This window comes from Poecilia latipinna, unplaced genomic scaffold, assembly GCF_001443285.1.
Source record: "Poecilia latipinna isolate Pla-1442-1.1 unplaced genomic scaffold, P_latipinna-1.0 Scaffold3807, whole genome shotgun sequence".
NCBI lineage: Eukaryota > Metazoa > Chordata > Actinopteri > Cyprinodontiformes > Poeciliidae > Poecilia > Poecilia latipinna.
In genome coordinates this window covers 4,382-29,293 of record NW_015116423.1, presented here as the reverse complement: position 1 = coordinate 29,293, position 24,912 = coordinate 4,382, and the positions used below count along the sequence as shown (strand labels likewise).

At 39.1% G+C, this 24,912-nt stretch overlaps 1 protein-coding gene across 1 annotated transcript; it reads right to left on the bottom strand.

Moving 5' to 3' along the window:
* Window positions 1-2,725: 2,725 nt before the first annotated feature.
* LOC106941689 (phosphatidate phosphatase PPAPDC1A-like) lies at window positions 2,726-24,656 on the bottom strand. Its single transcript, XM_015024783.1, has 6 exons — window positions 24,342-24,656; window positions 21,333-21,423; window positions 16,071-16,134; window positions 15,569-15,693; window positions 9,504-9,674; window positions 2,726-5,581 (listed from the first exon to the last, which is right to left on the bottom strand). Exons 1-6 carry the CDS (start codon window positions 24,486-24,488, stop codon window positions 5,373-5,375), a joined length of 807 nt encoding a protein of 268 aa, XP_014880269.1. The 5' UTR covers window positions 24,489-24,656; the 3' UTR covers window positions 2,726-5,372.
* Window positions 24,657-24,912: the final 256 nt, after the last annotated feature.

Here is a 24,912-nt window from a genome sequence, read left to right as displayed (position 1 = left end):
TATATATCTCAACACAGTTTTTCACTGAGGTGACTTTAGAATAACATGTAATTACAAATACATTATTTCTCTTTCTGCTCATAGGCATCCTGCTTCTGCTTGGAAAATCAAGATGATATTTAAATAGTTTCTCAACATTTGACCTTAATTTGAAAACACGTTTGATTTATTTCTGTGGTGGAAAAGAATACATCCTGTTTTTGACCAGTCATGAAAACGCTTGACCATTCCATACCGAGAAAAGACGACAAGTCACATTGATGAACTGAACTAATCAAGCATGAAAATAAGTTAGATCCACTTCTGAAAATGTTGCTGGAGTTTTTACTCTGTTGTCCTTTAATCTTTCATGAAGATAGTTATTTGAAATGGTGAGAAGTTGGAATCAGAGGAACTGCTGGACATCGTACATCCTGCCAGCCTCAGAGGAAACTCTGAGCCCAGGCAGAAGAGCTGATGAACGTTTGAGCCAAAAGCTCCCAGAACCTGACGCAGAAGCCAAGAGCTGCTTTTCAAAAATGAAACATTTGGCCAAACTGGAGGAACTTTTCCTGTCCTGTCATGAAGCTGATTTCTGGCACTAAAACTCCTCTTTTGAATTTGTCCAAGCTTTGAATAAATTCCTGTGCCAGTATTTGGAAATGGAAAAATGTGTGTAAACCAGGAGTTTACCCTGTCAGAGACCATTTAATGAAGTTGAATGTTTATTAGCTAAAGGAAATCTAAGTATTAATTGCTTTCTGCTTTTATTCATAATCTCTGAAATATCAACCCTCACATTCCTGAGCTGTAGATAAACCCATAAGAGGCCAGCAGTTAATGTGGAAGGAGCTGCTTTGTGTTTTGATCTTGTTCATTTATGTTCATTAGATCTTGTCACATTCAGGTTTTTTATTGTCATTTTGTCTAGTATAGTGTTTAGTTCATTCCTTTATCTTCCTTTCCTAAGCATATTCAGATGTTTGTGTTTAGATTCAGTTCCTTTAGCTCTGCGCTGCTCCGACCCCCGTGGTTCATCCTCTCAGTCTCAGTTCAGCTCTCGTTGGTTTGATCTGCTCCCACAGCTGTTCCACATCTCCTCCAGCTGATTCCTTTGTCCTTTTCTGTCCTCATCCTGTAGAAAATCTCCCTGGTTTTCACTGTTCATTGCTGGAGTCCTCCATCATTCCCTAACCTGTGATTCTCCTCTGGGTTTTCCTTTCATTTCATTATTGAAGAAACTCTTTCTGCTCTTGGGTTCCTTTGCAAAACCCCAACAGCTCTGTGCTCCATCAGTCATAATAAAAACAAATCTGTGCATTATGGATAAAGTTCACACATCTGCAGTCCTTTATTGTACGTAAAGTATACAAACAGCAAAACACAGTTCTCAAGGCCTGACATGCTTACTCATAGAAAAATCTTTTCTCACAAATGAAACCGGCATGCCATAAACCATTTTTAAACACTTCTTCATACATATAATCATCATAAAGTACTTTTAAATTATTCTTTAATATGTTTTAGATACTTTTATCCTTTCATTGTAGAGGCAATGCAACTGAAAGAGAAACCACAGCATACACTGCTAAAAACACTGGTAGCATATAATGTAAAATAAAGATTCTTTTGTTCGTTCTTTGTAGAAAATGACTGATTTTACATGTCAAAATGACACATCCAACATCTCCAACAAGTGACACACACTGCTACAAAAGTATCTATAGCACCAAATTAAAGCTGAACATAGAATTGATCATAAATGATAGAATCAAATTATTTGAAATGAGACAAACAGATTGAATCCCTTTTTTTCTCAGCGATAAATAAATACTGCGTCATCTAAACCCCCAAACTAAAAGTCCACATTTTAGACTGAAGTGTCTGTGGCAGAACGTTTCAGGTGGAGATGTCCTCTGAAGGAACAGATCTTCAGATCTCCAGGCTGAAGTTGGTAAAAGTGCCATCGAAGTCACATGAGTTCTCTCAGAGTCGAGCACCTTTCACATTCTGCTCTTCCTCCTGCGTTAGGTTTCATTTTGTAAATTGCATCAGAGTGGAAACCCTTTCTGCACACACACAGTCGCAGCTAAAAGCTGCCAGTGGATTGCATACGTGATAGAGGCTTAATAGGAGCAGACCTTAATGTAGTAAAAGGTTCATGGAATCATTTAAACAGGCACGCTTGTTTTGACTCACACTTCACCATCAATCTGTCCCAAATTACAGTTAAAGGGCAAATATTATCATATTCTCGAGGCCCAAACCCATAAATATTGAAAGCATGAGATGTGAATAAATCATAATCATTTCTTTTCAAATTAGATAAGTCATTTTAAAAGCACCCACAGACGACAAATCACACAAGAAGTAAAGACGATCATGAATGATGACATGTCATGTAGAGCTGCAGTCCCTTCTGGGCCTGCAGATAAAACTGGAACTGTTTTAATAAAGAGCTGAAAGCAGCAGCTCATTGCAGCCAGACATCAAAAGATGGAGTGAGGGTCCAAACCTTCCCCAAGAAACCCGTTGTGCATTTTTCACATGTATCCATAAAAAGTCTCTGATAACCTCGAGTTGGTCCAAAACTCTTAATTAGAAGCAGCAGAAGCGCTAGCATCACTCCGTGGTGTGTGTGTGGGTGTGTGTGTGTGTGTGTGTGTGTGTGACTCCTAGCATCACTCCGTGGTGTGTGTGACTCCTAGCATCACTCCGTAGTGTGTGTGTGTGTGTGTGTGTGTGGCTCCTAGCATCACTCCGTGGTGTGTGTGTGTGTGGGTGTGTGTGGGTGTGTGTGTGTGCCTCCTGCCCTCAGGTTCTCAAACCAAACTCTGCAGACACAAAACTCAACAAGAGCTCAGCTGCCTCACTGTTGCACCTCCACTCTGGGAAAAGCGTCCTTATTTTCTACATAAACTTGAAAGCCTTATTTATTTTAAAGACATTTTCCCTCAAGCTTCCTTTTTTCTAAGAATTTTTTAGATTTTGTACACATGTAGTTATCAGCTTAAAAACTGTAAAAGGTGTTTGAAAACTGAAGGTTAAGCTGCTACAACCAACGAAAAACAATAGTGTTTGATTACATGTCTGCATGTAGACAGCAGGTCGCTTCAGCTGCAGCATGTTGGTGAGGTAGAAATGGAGAAAAGAACGAACGCTAGCAGCCCGGAGACAAACTTTGACTCAGTTATTTATAGTTTTTATCTCACATTATGACAAATGCGTTGAAAATATTTTTTTCCAGCAAGTTAATCTAAAGCTGTTGAACTGCCAGATTAATTAGCATTTATATATTTCAACTTTGATAACACAAATTGATTATTTTTTTTAGATTTGAGGAGTTCAGGAAGCCCAGGTTGCCTTGGCAGCTGCCTTCAGGTCATCTGCACATCCTGGCTTATTTCCTGATGCTCCTCAGGTTTGCTGTGGGAAAGATTTGCTGGCCACACCAGGGATCACAGTGATGCTACCGTAATGCAGCTATACTAAAACCTTTGGCAGTGTTGACAGGAGCTAAATCCTTCTTATAAATACAACTAGCTTCTCCATAAAGCTTGCCATCAGATGGGAACATGATGCTCTAAAATATCAATGTAAACCAACTTCCATCAACAATTTAACTTTTTCAGAAAAATTCTACAGATTGAGACACATCTATATGGAATGAATAACAACACAGGCGTTGCCTGTAATATGCAAATAGAAGTTTTTTTCAGATGTAGTTTGATATACCTGATAACATTTTATCTTATATCTGCAGTATTATGCCAAATTCTGATAAGACTTCTTTAGTTTTCATTGACAAATAAACATAACCGTCATAAACTGGTGCAATGATGGTTAAAAAAAAAAAAAAAACAATTATGCAAAAATATCTGTTGTGGTTTTCTGAGGCGAGTTCTGGGTCCAACTGGGTCAGAGGTGAACTAAGACTGCACCTTCCCATCAGTGTCACCGCAATGTCAAGAAACAGCCAGTAACCAAGGCAACAAAGTGATCCTTCATTTCTAACAGCCTCCAAGAGGCAACAAATTGGTTTGTAGATGATATGGACAAGTTGGGGAGGGGGCAGTAATCTTGTTAGATGCCATCTCTGTTGATAAAGCCTGCACCCCGAGGATGGAAAAAAAGCTTTAAATCTTTGGTGTCATCTTCCTTCAGCAAGCTTTCCGGATGTTAACAAATAATGGAGCAATAATGGATGAATAATACGTCAAAATCACCCGGCTTGTGCTTAAGGCTGGATCATCTATATGTGTGTGTGTGTGTGTGTGTGTAGAGGGGGGGCAGTGAGCTAAAAGCTATTTGCCAAGCTCTGGGAGTTAGCGAGCTGCCTCGCCAGCTCCTAATATCCTCATAAGCAGCCGAGGCTGACCTCACTTAATGAGGATTAATGCAGGATCAGATTGGAGTTTGTGCCTATCGAGACGCACTTCTGCGTGCCCACTCCCACCTGCTCGTAATTGATTGCACTCATTGAGGGTCCATGTCCCTGTGCAACCTCTGTGAACATGTGTTAAATGCTGCTTGTATGAAAAAGAAGATTCAGTTTAGACACAGAGAGAGATGGATAGAGAGAGAGAGAGAGAGAGAGAGAGAGAGAGAGAGAGAGAGTCAGATTGGGATAGGGAGAGATGGAAGATGGGTAATAAAAAGAGCGAGGATGTTCAGGTCATGTGAGCCCTGGAGAGCGGGAAGTAATGGAATATTGAACTTTATTTTGACGGGTACCACTGCCTCTCTGCAGATGTATCAGATCTATGTTTATCATTATGTTGCTATGGGCAACCAAGAATGATTAAAATCAGAGCAGGTTAGTTGAAAGTCCTTGGGTTTTAAAACAAAAACTCTGCTTTCCTGGTACTGCCATGTCACTTCTCAGTCTAGTCGTTAAAATCTGTCTGTGATGTAATTTTATGGTTTAGTTGCTGTGAATTCAGACTACCTCACTGATTGTTTACATCAAACCCTTCAACACCAAAAAAAATCAATCTAGTGCAGCATAAAACATTAAAACCCCGCCTCTCATTAGGCAAAGGTTTCTGCAGAAAGTGGAAATATTTGACTCATCGCTCACAGTCATAAACACGACGTTTCCCCAGGTTTCCAGCATGTTGTTCTCTCTGCTTTCTCAGAGGAGATGTTCCACATCCTGATTTTCCTCTCTTACATCTAAATATAAACTTTAACGGCTGCTGCACAAAAACAAGATAAAAAAATGTAGATGTCACCGAGACAAATTATCAACATTTGGAAATGGTTGAAGTGTTTTTTTTTTTTTTTTTTCGTCCAGTGGAATGTATATTAGAGCCAGTCATTGTCTAGGAATGGGGAGGTGGGTTTGGCGGCTTGGTGGGCGTTGAGGAGGCTGTCTCAGTGGGGGCCACTAGTCATACTGGCCCCTCGGTCAGGCCCTCCATGGGCAGAGTGGTGGCGTTGTCGACGGGCTGCGGGTTGTCCTGGGCCGGGGGGGGCGCCCTGCTGGCCGCAGCCAGGCTGGCGTAAGGCAGGTGGCAGTCCATGTGCAGGAAGGGGGGGTAGTGCTGGCGGTAGCTGATGTAAGCAAACAGCAACCCGATCACTCCTCCCACAAAGGCATCTGCAAAGACACACAAACACGTTTTAATGACACGGTTCTCAAACTGTGGCTCAGGTACCGCTGGTGGCGCCTTTAGAGATGCTGGTATTATGTGGGAGGTGATTACAGACACATTAGGTGTACGGAACACCAACAGACTCTAAAATTAGAACCCAGATCTGGGAATTAAATGAACCAATCTAAACTGTGTTTGGGTTTGAAAACCTGAGGGATTTCTTAATGGCCATGCTCTCTTTTCAGGCTAACAAGTGTTGGAATTACAAGCTAATAACAATGTTCAATGACCAGCCACATTATTAGGTACATCTGTCCAAAAGCTTGTTTACACAAAGAGCAAACCAGCCAATTTACATGGCAGCAACACAATGCATTTAGACAACCTGATGCAGTCAAAAAAGACTGGCTAAAATTGAACTGAGCATGGAGGCAGAGCCAGAAAACCAAACCTGATCTACAGGAAGTCATCTCACTGGTTGACAGAAAAGGTCTAAAAAAAGTAAGAATGTCCAGGTTGCAAAAGGTTCTGGACCAAAAGCTTTGCTGAAATCAGAAGTCTGAGGAGAATGAGCAGCCTGATTTAAATTTAGACCTTGTTTTTTTCACAAACAAGGTGGACAGACAACCGTTCCTAAATACCAAACACCTCAAACTATAAAGCAGCTGGGCTGCAGCAGCAGAAGAGCACAGTGAGCCTGTCAGTAAACTGAGGCTAAAATAACAGAAGGGTGTCAGCTTTGGGCAGAGCCAAAATGGAAAAATGTTTAATGAGTTTTGATTCAGAAGAAAGGGCCAGGATTTGGAGTAACTAACATGAAAGCTGCCTTGTGCCAACAGTTCAGACTGCTGCGCCTCAAATGACCTGAGAATATTTTCTTGGCAGCCTTTTAGGCCAAACTGTGAAAATTTCAAAGCCAGCTTTTTACCATATCTGGCCACTGAGTACCCATGTTAGGATGAAAACCTCCAGCAGGATAATCCACTGCAGTACAAAACCTCAGTCAGCTTCTTGACCATCACAGAGGATTCACTCTGTTTCTTACACCTTGTTGAATATATGCCACAAAGAATTAAATTCAATTGTGGAAAGGCTCCAGTTACATTATAGCAAGATCGGCCTAATTCACTGACTGGTGAATCTATTTATTTGCACTCACACAGAAATAAATACTGTGTATCTATTTGGAATGGGTGAAGCAAGTATTTATTTTTTTAACATGTTGAAAGGAAATAATTTCTCTTTGATATTCTCCTATTGCCATATATTTATTTTTCAATATTAAACATTTTTTCTTCTGCCATTCTGAATTATTTTTCCACCACAAACACAAAGGAGAAACATCCACAGAAAGTGAGAACAAATGCCTCAACATTGACCTGAGCAGCAGGCTACACTGGAGACGCTGCAGTGAAGCCGAATAAAAGGGACAGAGCAGGCTGCACTTCTTCACAACCCCTCAGTCCTTCAGTGTTTGCTGTAACAGGCTGCATGTCTTGCATAAGTCTGTTGTGGAGAGTGAAATTTCAGCATTAGAGCCGATGACCTGATGCCTTTGGAGACGATTCAGTAAAGGAGGATGACCACGAGCATCCTCTTCATCAAACTGTTATACTACCGAGTTTCTTCAGTCAGAGGCAACAGGAGCTGCATCTCCATTAATCAAAACTTTGTCAAATTTTCTGCTTAATGTCAGAAAAACACAATTTCGCGACTAAAATCACACTTGTATAAGTTTGTTCACACAATAAGTCGTTAAGCTGCACCATCGTCCTCCTACAACTTCCTGTCATCTTCTTCTTCATGGTTTATGCCAGTGGCAACGTCTGGTTGTTGATCATGTGACTCGTGATGCAAAATAAGTTTTTCCATTGCAATTTTGAGAAATTAACTAATTTTAATACAGACAAAAAAAAATCACTTCATCCCAGTGTAAAAACTCTATTAAAAAATGTGAGTATTTCGAAACTGGCTTGTTTCTATTAAGCAAATTTACTTTTACATTTTCAATTTGTGCAATTTTATGGGAAATGGAAACGATGACTTCTGCAGACAATCATCAGCATATTCAACAACTTTTAAAGAAATGTGTGTCATGATTTAAAACAACTTTCAGTTGGAATAATTCAAGTATTTTTGCATTAAACTGAAATTTAACTGTAGAAACATTTGCAGTAAAGCAGAAACTCGGTGGGATTTTGTGTTTATGTTCTATTCAGGAGCTTCATTACACCTAAACAGAACATCTGCTGACCCGACGCCACCGTTGCGTGTTGCCCTTAAATCCTATATGCAAAGCAGCCATATTGGATTTTCAGGATGTTATCTAAAATCTCCAACTCTTTTATTAAAAACCCATCTCCAGTTTACGCCTGTCTACATGATGGTACAAAACGCAGCATTATCTGCAGTGATCCTGGTTTGAAGGGATTCCCTTCCCCCTGTAGGAGGGTGGTGATAAATAACACCTGCAGTCGTGGAATGGGCCTGGTTAATTAGGCATTGCTGTATGGGCTGCAATGTTTCAGTGAACATCCATCACCGCTGCCGAGTTTAGAGGTTGATGGAAGCAACATGAAAGGCAGAGCCATGAATCGTTGAGCTGGCTCACTCACCTCGGGCCGGGCCATCTCTGGTACTCTGTCAGAGGCTGAGCAGGTCTGTATTACAGCTGACCCCATTTTAACTATCATACATCACAAAATATAGCACTGCTGTAATGAATATTAAGCAGATATTGCTGAAAATAGATCAAACTTGAACTAAGCTTCCCTAATATCTGCACTGTAAAACAGAAGTTGAATGAAACATAAAACTGCATCACCTTCCAGTAATAAGGATCTGCAGAGCGGATGAGCCGGTGGCCTGGACGTTCTTCTGATTCCTGTCAACTGAATTTACCAGACTGTGACTTGATTTAATAGATTAGTTTAGTGATGGTGAGAGTATTAATATTCATCAAGCACAGTGTAGCATCTGGGCTAATGGGAGCTCCCAGCTTGTGTTTACACTGGCAGCAGATTGGGGACCCTCAAATTTAATGGACTGCTCTATTGCAGCTTTCTTCCAGCCGACGGAGAGCGAGCAGGAGGGAAACGTAGATCCAGGGAGGATTCAGAAAATGATGGGCTTTCTTGTAAATGCTGGAATTGTGTTGTTTTGGTTATAAATAAATAAAGGCAGGTTGTAAAAAGAGCTGTTGGGTTTGCTGCCAAGAACATATGGCTTTCTAAAACTAATTAACACAATGTGATGGAGCTGTCATCATGTTATTTCTTTTCTATCTGAAACCCACACACCCATGCAGTTCTCCCTCCCAGTCCCCCTCAGGTCATTCTTTTAGTTTTCCAGGAGACACATTTAAAAAATTTAACGTTTTAAAACTTGTGCTGGTTTGTTCAGTTTTGTGAGGATTCCTCCTCATTTTTGGGGTTTGGATTATTTCCTTGTTTATATTTTTATGTCTCACCATACTCTCTTCATGTCTCCTATTTTTGGTGATAATTTTTGGTAATGTGTTGCCATTAGACTTAGATAATTCTCATGTTCGGCTCTTTTTGCTGTTACACTCCGTTCTGTTCCCTTCCCTCTCATTTTGTAGTTTCTCAGAGTTTTATTTCAGCTCCTTTATGTTAATTATTCATCTTTCTTCAGCTTGACAGTTCTCTCCCTCCCACAGCTGTCCCCAATCACCTGATTTCATCACCTGCATCTGATGCTCTTCTCCTGTCTTCCCTCAGTATTTACGTCCACAGGTTCTCATTGTCCTGGTTTCACTGCCCTCTCCTCTCCACTCCCTTTGCAAATTGTTCCTTTTGTTTATTACTAAATATTTGCTGTGACTGATATAATTTTAAATAACATTCCAGCTTACAGCGATGACTCTGTAAAGTCTAAACACAGACATAACGGCATTGTTGGTTGGACCTTGCCAGTGGTGTTTGTAGTCACACGTCCTGGACAGAGCAATCATCATGGCGCTGTAAAGAGGTAGAACCATGGCACAAAGACGCCAGCTGCGACCCCGGCCCCCATCTGTGAAGCACTGCAGCTTTCCGGCCAGGTAGAAGGAGGTAAACCCGAGTCCAGAGAACGCAACTGGAAGGCAGAAAGAGACGACGTCAAGCAGATCAACAGCTTTGTTCCAGAAAAGTTTAAAAAAAAGACCAAGTTTCAGGGTATTAGTAATGGAAAGTCATATGCCTGCAGGTGAAAGATATTTAAAAAAAAAACCTTTTAAAATGATTAAAGTGTTTTTTGTAACTGCAGGTAATTTAGCAGCAGGACAGAAGCAATCATGTTAGGTCCTAAACCAAGGCTGCAGGTTTCTAACTGAAGGTAATCAGTGTGCATACCAAATCACAAAATGATCTTAAAGACCGTGCCAAGCGCAAGATTTGTAAACATTTAATCAATTACATTGGCCAGCAGCTCACCGCTGCACATGGCAGCCAATACTGAGATTTCACAGCTCTGTGCTACATGAATGTGAACGGACAGCAGGCCTGAGCATTAAGCAACATCTGCTGGGAAGTAGAAGAGGAACAGCGGTGGTCTAATTGTGGGAATTAAAGGTTGAACAGTGGAACCATTTGAGTTTTTGCTGAAGCAAAGCGATTTGATGTTGCAGCAAAGCAAACAGCCGGCACATTTGTCACTCAACTAACAAGCTGGCCAGAACACATGACAGAACAAGAGCTCTGAGAAAACAGAGAGGAGAGCAGGGAAACAAAGTCTGACTGTCTCCAGGACTCTCCCTATTCAGAACAAATCATCCAGACCTCGATGTGATGAGGGATTTGTCTGATCTAAATAGTTTGATTCTTCTGTGAAACTAAGTTCCTTAACATAGTTAAAAGCCATTCAAATGTCAACCTCAAATGGCATGCTAAATTATTTATACTCAAACTTTGTTCAGTTTGTCACGAGTCATGAAGGCCAAACTGGAAACTTAGAAAATGTTTGGTGAAACACGACCAAAATGAAACTTTTTAACATCACTGCAACATGCTAATCATGATGGAAAACCACACTCCACACTGAAACACGGTGATGGCAGCATTATGCTGCTTCTTTCACAGGAACAAGGAAAACAGGACAACTGTGGAGAAAATATAAAAAAGCCTGCAAACAAATGTAGTGAGGCTTCACCTTCAAACACAACAATGAACCTGAAGACCAAAGCATCTATTAGAACGGTCCAGTCAAAGTCCAGATCTTAATCCAAACAAAAATCTGTTGGACTTTTCTGTCCATAAATGCTAACACATGCTCTGTTCAATGAGGTTTTCAGCTGCAGTGAAAGGTTTTTCTATAAACTGCTGATCCCAGCAGCTTTTCAGGTTTCCATTTGTAAAACTGTCCTAACATTTTACAGTCATGCACCACTTTGCATTTATTTATCAAATGAAGTAACCTTGAAGTTGGTAGTGTGACAGGGACACATTGTGAAGAAAACACTGGGCATGAAGACTTTAGCTCAGCCTGTTGTTCAGACTGAACTCCCAAAGATTCAACATTAAATCAGTTTGGATGTAAATGTGAGACATGACTGACACTGAAAGCAAAACATTTCCATCCATTCAGAATAAAAGTACATTTATTATTTGTGATGTAGTTAATAAGAGTGAAATGTAAAATTAATGGCTGCCTTTTCTCAAATTAAGTCTTGTAATCACAAAAAAATCTACATTTTATTTCTGGCACTGTAAATTTCTAAAACCTAAATTATAGATGAGACCATTCAGCTAAACTCTACCTAAATGTGTCTATTTCTCATTTTTACATGATAATTCCTCTCTAGCATTATGCTAAGGCAAATGACTTGTTAATCCTCCTCCTCATCATCATCATCAGATCTTGCTCTTCAAGGAAAATAAATGATTTATGAATCACTTTGTTAGTTTCAGTAACACTTTCACTCCTTCATCCATCCACCTCTCACCAGCTCATTGCCGGGGGCAACATGGGAATCTGTGTCTTGCCCAAGGACATTTCAGCATGTAGTGGAACTAGTTCATTTTTTTATTAAACTTCACAGTTAAAAACGGTAATGTCTTCCTGCAGCCTGGACCAAATGGGAGTTTATGTGACTGAATTCCTCAAGAGCAGGAAGAACAGAACTAATAATTTATGAGTGGAAAGAAGATGGAAAACCTGCTGCAGATAAAATTAACACTTTTCAGTTTGGAGAGAGCTACACAACACCCACACAGATTAACTGATGTTTTTTAGTGACTAACCTTTACTTTAAAGTTCCTCAGTCTGAGCATCCCTCAGAGACCATCCATCTCACTCTGAGGTGACGCCTTCACATCCCAAACCTCGCAGCAGCCCACACTATTTGTCTTTTTGGCTCTAAACAAAGCTCAGGCAATTTAATTTGTCCTTTGGGAGGACAGAGTTACATTATCTTGGGAACTTACTCAGTCCCACTCTGAACAGTTTAACTTTCAGCTTCCAACAAGAAATTAACTTTAAATGTAAACATTTGTAAAAATCCTTTAAAGCAGCAGTATTATGAATTTTTCAGGTACATAGTGCCATTTTATTACAGAATAAAGTAACTGTCACGTTAAATTGTAAAAAATATGCTAAATATATATATATATATATATATATATAAACTCTGCATCTCGATAATGAGATGCAGAGCTGAAAAGACTAAGATTAGTTAATATTGGTTTCTGATGGTTTACTTTGCGACAAAGCTGTCAGGTTTTAATGCCCACTAAAGACTGAGAACCTAAACAAAGTGCATTATTATGCTTTCCATCTCTGGGTCTCTGCCATCCTCTCTCTGCTGTGCTGATCTTTGACCTTTATCGTGACCTGTGGGATATCTTTGCTAACTCCTACTAGAAAAGCTGCATATTAAACAACCACTTAGTGCCTGAGGCTGATCCTCCTATTAGCACATAAAGAGTCAACAGAAAATGTGTATTAGCATTAGATTAAAACCGCTTTGTTCTGCGTCCCGACTGTCAGAAACACAAAGACCTGAATTCTCTCCTGGTACTGAACTAATATGATGATAGACGTTGTAATCTTTGGCTAATTAAATATAAAAGATGATGCAATAGTGAAGGAGGCGGATTCAGAAAATAATCTGGTCAAAGGATTAATTGAAGCATTGCTAATGCTAAAGATGGCATCTTTCAGTGGAGTATATCCATCAGTAACATCAGCTGGGTTTTTATGCACAAAGGGAAATGGTGAAATGAATATGAATGTGATGTGAGTCGTGCTTCAGGACCTGTTTACGGGGTGCAGTGGGTTTAGTGAACTGGTATTTATTGCTTTGTTTTTCTCTTTTAGGAGAATGCCACAACGAATTCCTGTTATTTAGTTTGCTTCAGAGAGGTGGAGGAATCTAATCAAGGACAAGGGAGAAGCCTTCAAGACTATCAACTGGAGTGGAAACAGCTCAGGCGTTTAAAAGCCATCAGGACACCAGCTCCTCACACGTCTAAAGGTTCTGTATCTATCATTGATAACTTTATAAAATGTCCTGTGATGCACATAAAACGTCTACTAACTGATATAATCAGGGGTGCAAAACAGCAAAAAACAAACCGAAAAAGCAGAAGATAGATGCTCATATATTTAAAAGTAAATTAAACAATCATAGTTCCTATTAAAAACAAACAATATGTTAAATATTAAATAGAAGGTAAAAAGAAAAAAAAGCTCTTAAACTGAAAAGTTCATTATATAAAACTAAGTGGCTTAGTTCAGGGTTTAATAAGAAATATAATGTTGTTTCTTGTTTATATAATCCATTCTCTATAAAATAGCAAAGACAAACTTTTTAGCCATAATATTAAAACTTGTTAAATCAACAAAGACCCTGGAAGGACGAGCAGAGATAGAAAACAGATGGATGTTTATGAGCTGGCAGCCACATGTCAGCCTTCACATCTAATGAGTCTGAATTTCGTACCACAAACAAGAAAAAGTGGCATAAAAATAAAAAGCATCCTTGAATCTTAATGCTGAGCTACAAACAATCAAACTGCATTCAGTTTTTTATGTGCTCCTTGTGCCTTTTCAAATCTTTTTGGGCAATAAATGGGATTACTTTTGTTCTGCAGATGTCATCTCAGTGATTTTGTTGCAGCTTTTCAACCTGTTGCTTTGACAAATCTAATCCAGATCTGCAGAGTTTCTAATGTTTCTAATGGGAACCAGCGAGCGCCTCAAAGCCTTCCATGCTTATGGAAGGTGTGTTGAGGAGCATTAAACTTTAATCTGAAATCTGACTGGAAGTGCTTTAAAACTCAATCAAAACTAAATGTGTAAGGCATCTGATGTCTGGGTGTGTTACTGTGTAACAGTAGCATTATGTTTGATCTGATGCTGCAGGTTTAAGGCCGTCACGCTCAAACCGTGATGCCAGCAAATCACAAACCATGCAGCCAAAGGCAACTTCTTTCTACCTGAACGTTCTGCCTGATTGAGCATGGACAAGACAAACTATTCCAGTTAAAATCAGCCTGTCACAGTAAAGACAGCAGACTGAGAGATTTCTTTCTCTAAAGATTTATTTTCATTGTTCAAAATAGGCAGAGCAGGGACAGAACTCTGTATACATGTAATATTAATGGAAAAAGGCTTCAAAGTAAAAATAAAAATCAATTCATTCATGTTTGAGGGGAGTTTAAACAGCTAAAAAAAATCCAGCTGCTAATGAGGTAGAAAATGAACTATTCTGATCCAGCAGTTCTTGATATTTTTGAAAAGCTTGTAGATTAAATACAGTTATTTTATCTTGTTTATCTCTCAGCCTGAGACAACAATAAAACTGATGTTGCCTCTACAGTATAAAATTTTTAAAAAGCAAGATCTTGAGCTCCATTTTTACCAGTTAGTGTTTAGCACCATCTCTGTTGCTAGGCAACAGGACATAAGTCCTGCATCGGCCAGATCCTCAAAGACTGCCACTGGATTGGGACACCCTCCCAAGATATTTGGATCATGTCAGTTATTTAAATTCCTTTTGGGATAAAAAAAAAAGAAAAATTACGTTTGATTTGAATGGAATACTTAAAATTTATTCTGTATCAAACTGAAAACGCTAACTTTAGTATTTAATACCCAATGACCAATCTCTGTAAAAATGCTTCCTACATAATATTTTTGACATTTTGTCGCTTTTTTTTTTCAGACAATTTTATCAATATTTTTTTCTCTCCAATCTGCCATGATGGCAGACACTTTTTTAAAGTTATGTTCTCTGCCTTTCCAACAGTTTGTTGTTCAGGTTTAGCTCAGGTATAACAGCTCTGCAGTCAACAAAGTATAAAAAAGTAGCAACAAAAGAATCTTTCTATTTTGTAAATATCATGTTTTAAGTTTAAATGCAGTTAGATAAGGGTTAGGGTTTGTTCACATTACACAGCACCAAAACCAAAAACACTAAATATTTCAGAAAAGCGTGTTGAATTGAAATGTTGACATTTTTGGATGTGTGAAGTGGCAAATTTGAATATACCCAAAATAACACTGTAACACACAGAGCTACATGGTGTCCACTGCACTGTGCACCATCTGCATGGACCGCAGCAAACAATCCCAGTGAACCTTTCTCCAGTCATCTCCTTTACACCAGAAGAAACGTGAATTATTGAGCATAGTGCTGAGGTGGAACAGCTTGCTACGCTGTTTGGCCCAAAATGGCCAGCAATCCTCCCTGCTTCATGTAGCTGAGCACAGCAGGAAGTCAGATGAAGGTGAAGCACTGAACGTTTTATCAGCTGTCACATATGTCAGAAGTGAAATATGCTGGACTCATTCATGACAAGTTTCCTCAGGGTCTGCATATTACATCCTTGGCAACAATAAAAAATATCTTGAGCACAATCTGTCAGCACGGTGGCATTTCTTATTAGCTCAAACTGAAACGCTACCGTTCAGTTTTAATAAGGTGGTGTGAGAGATCTGATATGGTTGCATATTGTTTTGCAGTTGCCAGCGGTGATTTCTTTACTCACAGGAGGAATGGCTGCTGGGGAAGCTTTTGCGCCCTTCAGACACCATCTCCGGCTCGCCGGTGCACAGCATCTTCGCATTCATTTGACCATCTGGGAAACAGCGCTGGAAGTAATCTGGCCTTGGTCTGAAAAATTAGTTTTCATGTGATTACAATGAGTTAAGAGAACAGCTACTATAAGTCTCAAAATACGGAGTGACTGCAACTTCAACCTGAGCATCATTAGCTGTGTTTCCATTACAAATGTGTGCAAATTCTCATCATTCTCCAACTACTTCCTCTTATTCTTCATGGTTTGTGCCAGTGGAAATATCTGGTTGTTAGTCAAACTTGCAGTTTTCCTAAATAAACCAAAATTGATACGGCCAAAAAAACACCTCATTCTAACATTAAGTTGATGTTTCCCTTATGCAAATCTATTTTCTAAATGTCAAACTGCACAATTATGTTGTGGATGGAAAAGCAGCTACTGACAGCACTGTGAAGTGACTTGTTCAGGATACCTGCCAACAATCAGCTTGATAGTATTTGTGAAGACTCCATTTAATGCGAGTGCCAGGGACACAGCTGAGGACAGAAAGGACAAAGATTAAAACAAATCTTACATTGTCTCATTAAGTAGTAGTACAAACCTCAGTCACAGTTTTATACAAGTTCTGGTCAGTTTTGCACACTTTGTACAAACATGACGTTTAGGTAAAATTAGATCCAGTCATTTAGGAGTTCAGAGTCCAAGCCTCCAGAAATCAGTCGTTCTCAGTAACCAGACCTTCTGTGTGAAGCAAAGCGTAGAACAAGGAGTTGGTTTTTACCAGACTGTCTGTTTCCTGAAAACACTAAAGAGTTGATACGTCTGAGGAAGGCAGTTAACAAGAGAGAACAAAGACATTTATACCCACAAAATCTACATAATGCATTTAGAAGAACTGAAAATGTTGAGTTTCATCATTTTTATAGCTGCTTTATTTTCTTCAGAAAAAAATAAATAAATAAACCTGACTTTGTCATGACAACAGATTATTATTATGTTGTTGTTTTTTGTCTTGGTATAAATGGCTTGCTTCACTGGTAACTGAGGGAAATTTAATGAGTAAACAAAATAGTTTCCTCGTAATGGTTACAGCAGCACTAATAATCCACCTGCTTCAATAAAAGCATCACATTTATGCTTTGTTTTCATGTTGAGTTATGAATCTCCCCTAACATTCACACAGATATTGTCAGTTGAAATCTAATTAACCAAACACCCATCTGTTCTCCAAAATTGTCTGATATTGTTGAAGAAACAAAGTGTGTTCCTTGAGATAACAAATTCATTCATCTTGTTTAAAGAAAACAAAAAGTCGATACCTTGTGAAAAGGAGATGCATCGACTCATTATCACAAGAAAAGCAGCTTTGCTTTGTTGAGACTTCTACGGTGTCAGATTCCCTCTGTTGGTTCATCAGTCTGTGTGTGATGTGTGTGATCTTCACCCCATACAGCTCTGCAAGCTTTCTCACCTGTTTGCATCAACATTTTTAGGGCACTGCAAAAAATCTAACATAGGTTTCTGTCCAGTTCTCATCAGATCATGAAATTTATCACTCTATTATGAAAAAAAAAACACTTTGTTCTCTTGCGCGGGATGTTTATCTTCTTGATGTTCAAAGTATTTCTGTCCCTCTGAGCAACAGATCAGATCCTCATTGAAGGCAGACGAGTCTGAATCTGAATCTGAATCACTCCGAACTGGTTTGAAGTAAAGTTAGCTAATGGCTCAGTGCGTTTAGAAGTACAACGTCGTTTAACTCCGAGATGAACGAATAAAATAAACACAATGTCAAAATTAAAAATCAGTCAGAAACTATAAACACCCCTGTTGCTTTCATGATATTTAAGATGTAAAATTATTCAATTTAACAACAGCAAAAAGTAGGTCTAGAACGATAAATTGTTTTGGGTTATCAATGTTCGACATGGAGAATTACATAAGCTGTGCTGTTTTCCATTGCTTTTTGGAGATGTGATTGAATTCATGCCATCTTTGCTTCTTAAGATTTTATTCTTTATTATTCTGTTAATATTTACAGTGAATACATGTTGGATGGAACATCTGAAAAGTTACAAAAGTCTTATTGCAGCTCAGACATTTAGAGAATGGCAAATTACAAAGGAGTCCAAATGCTAACAATCTTTAATTTAAAGTTATTATGAAGTAGCAGGTCAAATTACTTATTGTTGTTCGATTTTAAACAAATCATTGTTCAGTCACTTTAAACATGGATTTTAAGGCCAGTTAAAGACCTAAGATGTAAAACATTAAACTCTTGCTAATATTACAATTCATGCAGCTTAAAAGAGCGAAAACATGGAAGGGATTTCCCTGAAGACGTGGATTGCCACAGGCAAAATCTGACTGTGAAAGAAATAAATGGCTCATTGTGATGGGAGAGAGGAAACATAATGTTGGTCAGTAGGTCAAATTTGCACTGAAACTGAATGTTCACTTAATTATCTATAAGGAGTCCAGTGGCTCTCATAGTTAGAGGAGAGAACCTGCCCTACATGTTACTCCCAGTGGACTCCAGTGGGACTTAGTTCATCCTGCTCAGACGTCTCGGAGTAAATCCAAGAGTTATCCAGCCTTCTGTTACTTCCTATTGCACAATAATGGATTGGGGACTTTTGCTGAACAAAACCAGCAGTAGTTATAATAACCAGAATGTATTTTATGGTTCCAATGCTGCGGACCTTATTGGAACTGTCTTTGCCTTACTGGTCATAAGTGCGTTCCTAAAACTGTCTGACAGCCTGTGAGCTTGGTTTCATCCTGGTGACTGGAAACCGTGCAGTAGTTGAATGGTTTTAAAGTAAAAATGAATCCTCCTAAATTGCTTCATGGTTCCAGAGCTTTTTATAACTGTCTGCAAATAACAGAGCTGAGGAGAAGCTGGAGTGATTGGCCCGTTCATGAACCCAGACATCCGAACATCTGCTGCATTCATCTTCCCAGTGTATCCAAACGACATTAATCTGTTTGAGAAAATGATCTGTGTCACATTCAGATTGTGTTCAGTTGCCCTTGAGTCTACTGAGTCGGTCCATCCATCCATGCTTTGTTTTAATGAAAAAATAAATATTCTATGTCAGCAATTTTGACATATTTTCCTCATTACTCCGTGGCAGGACATTTTTTACTTTTCATATTTTGTCATTGTCTTTGCAGTCACAGTAACATTTACAGTTTGCCTGAAGCATCTAATTAACAGTGCAAACATTTCCATGTTGCTTTCAGTCAGTCTGCAGGTGAGGATGATGAGGGTTTGCTCTTCTTCTCAGCAGCATTCAGGATTCACTCAGCTTTTCTCCAACATCCACAGCGGTTGAGTCTCATCAGGATTCTCACTCCTGTTACTTTGACGCCGTTCATCTCCTCTGTGCTGAGCTCAGTGGAGAGCTTTTGGATGTAGGAGTCAGATAATCTGTTCCAGGCGTCTGATCAGGATGCCTCAGGGTAGAGGCATTATTTTGAAATCACGCAATAGGAATGCTGTTGGGAACTACTGCATTGACGCCATCCTATGTCCTCCCTTCTTCCTGTTCATCAGTGCTTCCAGGACTGACTGAGACATTTGCTTAATACTGAATGTTTCCCCATGAGGTTTTTGCAGCAGATTGTTTAAAGTCTGTAGGTTTTCATTTTTTTTATTATTTTTTATTTTTGCACCTCTAGCAACTCTCAAACCATTTTGCTCTGTGTGTTTTAATCTGGGCATCCACATGTTGTGAGAGGAAACATGATTCATCAGACCAGATCACTGTCAGCCATTGGCTGTGCTCCAGTTCTTGTTTTCATGCTTCCATTGCTGTTTTTTAGCAATAGAAAGTGGTCAACATGCCCAAGCTGACTGATCTGTTGCTATGCAACCCCATAGCTAAGGTCTAATGTCCATTTTGACACCTTCAGATCAGAAGTAGCATGAACTTTCCCTACAGTTTCAGCTCCAGCGGCTCGTCTGTTGGATCAGACCAAATGCAGCAGCATCAGTAACCCTTGGCTGCTCATCCCCTGCTGTCTGTTCGTTCCCTCCATGAACCACTTCTGGTCGACTTTGGCCTCTGGAGACCTGCTACATCCCACAAGAGCTGCATTGTGGAAATGTTCTGATCCAGTCATTCAGTCATCACAATTTCAAACCTGGAAAACTTCTGAAATCCTTACACTGCTCCATTTTCCTGATCAAAAAAAAGAAGAGGGAAAATGCCTGATATTGCCCACTACCTGTAATGAAGAAATCTGTTCACCTGTCAGTGGTCATAATGTTATGCATGATCAGTGTACTCATTATGGAGAGAAAATTATCTAAATCAAGAAAGGTTTTATTAAAATAAAGCTGTAGAATTGACAAATGAGTCCAAACATGAAAAGACCACAAACACTCCCCCACATAAAGCGAACAGTAGCATCGCTCTGTGATATCACATTACCAGGATGGAAAACAGTGTTTCAACTTTATAATCACGATTAAAGTCAGCGCTCCGGAATCATCTTTGACTCATTCTCAGTGAGTAGTCTGGTGGGAAATATGACCCTCAGATGGCTTCATTATATTCTGACTCAGAGATAATCGCGTAATTAAGCGGCGTGACTTCTGGAATGATAAAAGATTATTAGACGACTTTTCAAAACGTTTTCCTTTCTACCATGAAGTAGAATACGGAGCGTGGCAGAAAGCAATGTACCACACAATATATGCCCATATATCAGCAAAAGTAAAGAGCATAAACTTACCAAGCATAATCTATTTAAACCTAATTATGTCCTGTAATCTTGTTTGCGTTTCTGAAGTAGAGAGCCCTGGGGGATACTTTCCAAAGTGATACATTTGGAACTGCAATGTGAAAGCTTCTGACATGAAAAATTAATATGTCTGTCAATGTTTTAAAAATAAACAACTTTACACCAATCTGAGTAATTAATTTAATATTTTTCTGTGTCATTTTAGAGATAGTTTCTTAATGCCATCCTCAGAACTCGGATCTGTCTGACATCTGTCATAAAATGCAGAACAGTCTTCCTTCCTTTAGTTCTTTGTTCTCCTGAGTTTCACAGTTTTCTAAACTGGTTTGCAGAAGTCCTTCTCTGCAGGCGGTGAGGGGCTCGTTAAATTCTCCACTGCAATGTAATCTCTGCTGCACTGAGCCACTCGCTTTCCACCTGATTCATCACTGTGTGTCTCTTTAATTGGATTTGTGTTAAACTTTCTTAATGCCTTGCAGCGCCGATGCCTTTTTCTGGCACTCAACCTCAAGGGAAAGTAGGAAAAAATGTGTGTGAAACCACTGGGTCCTGGTAGAGAATGAAAGAAGATGCTTTAAATTGATAATAAGTAAATACTTGGCTAAGAGCAATATTCATGGTGGCATATTGACAGACACACGAGGTCATAGAGTTTAAAGATCAGCGCCATAATGACTAATGAACTCCTTACATTTGGCTAGATCGCTTCAGGCAGAGGAAGGAAAAAGATATTGAGCTGAAAGAAATTCTAACAAAATTTGTTCATTGCTGAAGCATAAAAAATCAAATAAAGCGTGGGCAGAAACTTTTGTATAATACATATGCTGTTACTAATACAGACCAAATCATTCACATTCCAAGGCTTCTAAATTTCATGTAAGTGTAGCAGGGAATGCATTTAGGAAAAACATTTTGTTGTCATGCAAAGAAAAACATTTTCAGCACTTTAATCATGAGAACTGAAGGGAAGATTTTCACGCACCTAAACAAGCCTCCTTGATCTCCGTCTTGTCCGTTCTCTGAATTATCTTCACCACGAATATCACTGCCAGTGGAGTAAGGAAAGAAATTGCCTGTAAGGAAATAAGACAGAACAACAAAATGGTAATAATTACAGTGATTTTAGGGCTCCAGGGGATCTGTTCAACACGAAAACACTCCTGCATTAACTTGTGACCTGAACCTGTCAAAACTGAAAAACCCAACAACTGATTTTATTGTTCAGTGGCTCTTCCAACCAGCACTCAGAGTTTCTGTCTAATTTGAGCTCAGAGGTAATAACTGTTGCCACAGAAAGTATTAATTAAATCCAGAATGAAATTGTTTTATGTTTCTGCCCTAAGCAACAGCTGATTTAGAGATAAGATTCTCCAAATCTTCATGGCTTTAACACAGAAACTGCAGTGTGTGGCAGAAGCAAGTAAAGAGACTATGAAATTTGCACCTAGTCAACACAATACACACACATACACACGCATACACACACATACACACACATACACACGCATACACACGCATACACACCCCCACACACACACACACACACACACATACACATACACACACATACACACAAATAATCCAAACGGTTGAAAGAACGTAAGTTCCTAATCTTAATGGCTTGTCTACTTCGATGTCAGATGATGTCACTGTAGAAATATGCTGTTGTAGTATTATTATCAGTAATATTAGGAGAAGGTGAAGGAATCTTGTTTGGAGAAAAACTGCTCTGACATATGGAGGCAACTATAGGTTATTATTTTATGTCCTCCGTTTAACAGCCTCTTTAATTGGTTTGCTTCGACCTTTAGAGATTATGGATAAAAAACATCCCATCAGAGTAAATCTTTATTTGAAACTTGTAAAATACAGCCGGTGTTTATGTGAAACCATGTGACCTTATAGCCAAACGTAAGTTTATTAAATCCATTAGTGAAGAAACAATTATCTGGTTGTTTGTGAAATCTCATTAGTAATGATGAGGTTTCCAGTCGTAGTGATCATTATGTGTTTAGCAGAAAAATTAGGATATCTATATTCACAAATTATTTACGTTTAAAATCAACTTATTGGCTAAAATATTCCTGCAGTCTTGCATGTCTTCCAGATTTACAGGAGTAAAGAAAAAACCTCCTGCCACTTCTCACACTTGGAATATGCAGGAGTGACACTTGGAGCTGCCCTCCGGCCTCTACAACATTCATTATGAAGGTCACAGTGAGCCGTACTGTAGCATCATGTAAATCTTATCCATGCACTCATAGTAATAGTTAGATAACTTCTCCAGACCTTCAGGGCTGCTGTCAGAGTGGAAGTACTACAAAATGTCTGACAGGACAGATTATTTCCCCAGAAGACATGTAGCTAGGGAATAAGGGACTTTCTTTCAATTCCCGATTGATGGAAATGTCTTTCCCAAAGATTTATTGATACCCCAGCTAATAAAAACTGTCAATATTCAAAGAGAAACAGAATAATAGAGCAGAGCTAAACAGTTTGTGTTGAGGCCCATTCAGCTCTCCAGATCAATTGTCAGCTTGGAGAATTTGGCATTCATGCTTCTTGACTGGCTGCCAGAGATATAAATGACTAATGCAGTTTGAAATGCTTACAAAATTACTCATCAAATCTATCTGGCAATTAGTCACTTTGAGCTCCACCAAACAGATTGTAATTATGCTTTGACCTCTTTACTCACGCGACACTGGTTGGTCTGGCAGAAACAGACATGGTAAAAACATGCAAATACTAGATTCTAACTGCTAAGTATGCTGTTTTTAAATATAGAATGTATTTTATACACTAAGCTGTCATATGTCTGCTTGAAATGACTTCCTGTCACCGGCTCCTCAGCAGTTTAAAGGCGTCATGTGAGTGATGAGTGAGGAGTTCAGGGATCGAAGAGCCAGTCCCTCAAACTCAAACAGTTCACAATGAAGTGAGATAAATAAGCAGTCATTTTAAGCAGTTGTTTAAAATTATTTTTGCTTCATTTTATATTTTATATAAGTTAAAATCCAGTGCAACCAGACAGTCTCTTCACAGGAACTGAAATATCCAACATCACATTTAAATAGACATTTTGACTTGAGTAGAGGAAGAAAAGCTTTGAGACGCCACAAAAACTGAAAACGCACAGCGTCTTGTTGCCTGTAGGCATTTTTGCCAGCTGTTACAAATTCACTTCCCGGGAGAAAATGGAGTGTCTGACTAAAACTAAACATTTCTTCCAATGCCACAATGTTTGGCAGAAAACTAGACTTGAGGACAGTTATATCAACACAAAGAAGCTGATGTAAGAGTTGGAAGTTTTTCTTGTTCATTAAAATCTGGGATAGTTTTTACAAGCCTCAAAAATTATAGCATTAATCAAAGCAGCAGTCAGGAGACACCTCTGGAGGAGCTCCAGATATCTTCAGCTCAGGTGGAAGAATCTCTGAATGAAAATGGTAAAAGTTGCCCAGAACCAAAATACTAAGTTTAAGGCCTACAAACTGCTGGTTCCTGGAAAAATAACGCATTGCGCTGCAATTCTTATTGCACTTTTGAACTACTGGATAGATTTTCTGTCTCTCTTAACACACCATTCAAGTCATGAAACATGGTGGTGGCAGTGTCATGATGTGGGGATGATTTTCTTTAGCATGTGCAGTAACACTGGAGTCTGTCCTGTTCTTCAGGTGGTAGAAGACTGACTTTGTAATTGTCTTTATGTGTCTCTGAAGAGCCCAGCCCCTCACTGCCCCCAGGCTTTTGGGCCTGATCTGGGTGAATTAAAACTGTAAAAATACTTTCATTACTAATTAAAAGAAAGATAGCTGCCATGGGAACAGTTCCCTGACTGGTACACAAACAAACTCTGGAAATGAAAGTCAGTCTCTGAGCACCAATGATAAATAGATGGTGAGCGTTATAATATCCAATCATTAAAACAAATAAAGAAAATTCAGAGGAAGACTACTCTTTCTTTTGAGATGTGTAATGTACTTACAAACATAACCCTTTTAGGAATGTGGTCCGACTCAACCAGAGGATTCCTGTAGAGCCACAGCTCCTCCGGTTGGATAACTCTCTCAAAGGGCTCCAAGAACTCCGTAAACCTGCAAAGAAAAACACAGCAGAGTTTAGTTCTTACCATCTAACGGTTTGGTTTTTAGCTGCTAAAACAAAAAAAGACTTTTCATATATTATCTGTCCTCTGATTGGATTCAGTACCACACAGAAAAGGGTCTCTTAGTTTATTTTATTTTTTATTTTTGTGCTGTCCAAGAAAAGTTCAGGACTTTGCCTGACATCCCCTGCTGCCTTCTTGCACACTGCGTGTGAAAGAACAAATTAGTATTCTGCTGCTTTCTCCGTCCCTCCGTGGCCAGTCGGTGGTCTGTCCCACACAACCTTGTTCTTTGTCATTTTAACAAGGTCTTTTGTCACTATGGTCTAAAACAGTTCAATGCCCTCCTCTCCTTTGAAAAGAGCTCCAAGATAACTCCAAGGGCTTTAAAAACAAAAGGCTTTGAATATGCTGAATATGGTGATTTAATGAGTTTTCTTCCTAAATAATG

Excerpts from the sequence above, each read along its gene's own strand:
- LOC106941689 (XM_015024783.1), bottom strand. The coding sequence starts at position 24,488 with ATGGTAAGAACTAAACTCTGCTGTGTTTTTCTTTGCAGGTTTACGGAG. Across the intron at positions 16,135-21,332 it reads GATCAAGGAGGCTTGTTTAG|CTGTGTCCCTGGCACTCGCA; the intron begins GTGCGTGAAAAT and ends TTCTGTCCTCAG. Across the intron at positions 5,582-9,503 it reads CTACAAACACCACTGGCAAG|ATGCCTTTGTGGGAGGAGTG; the intron begins GTCCAACCAACA and ends GTGTCTTTGCAG.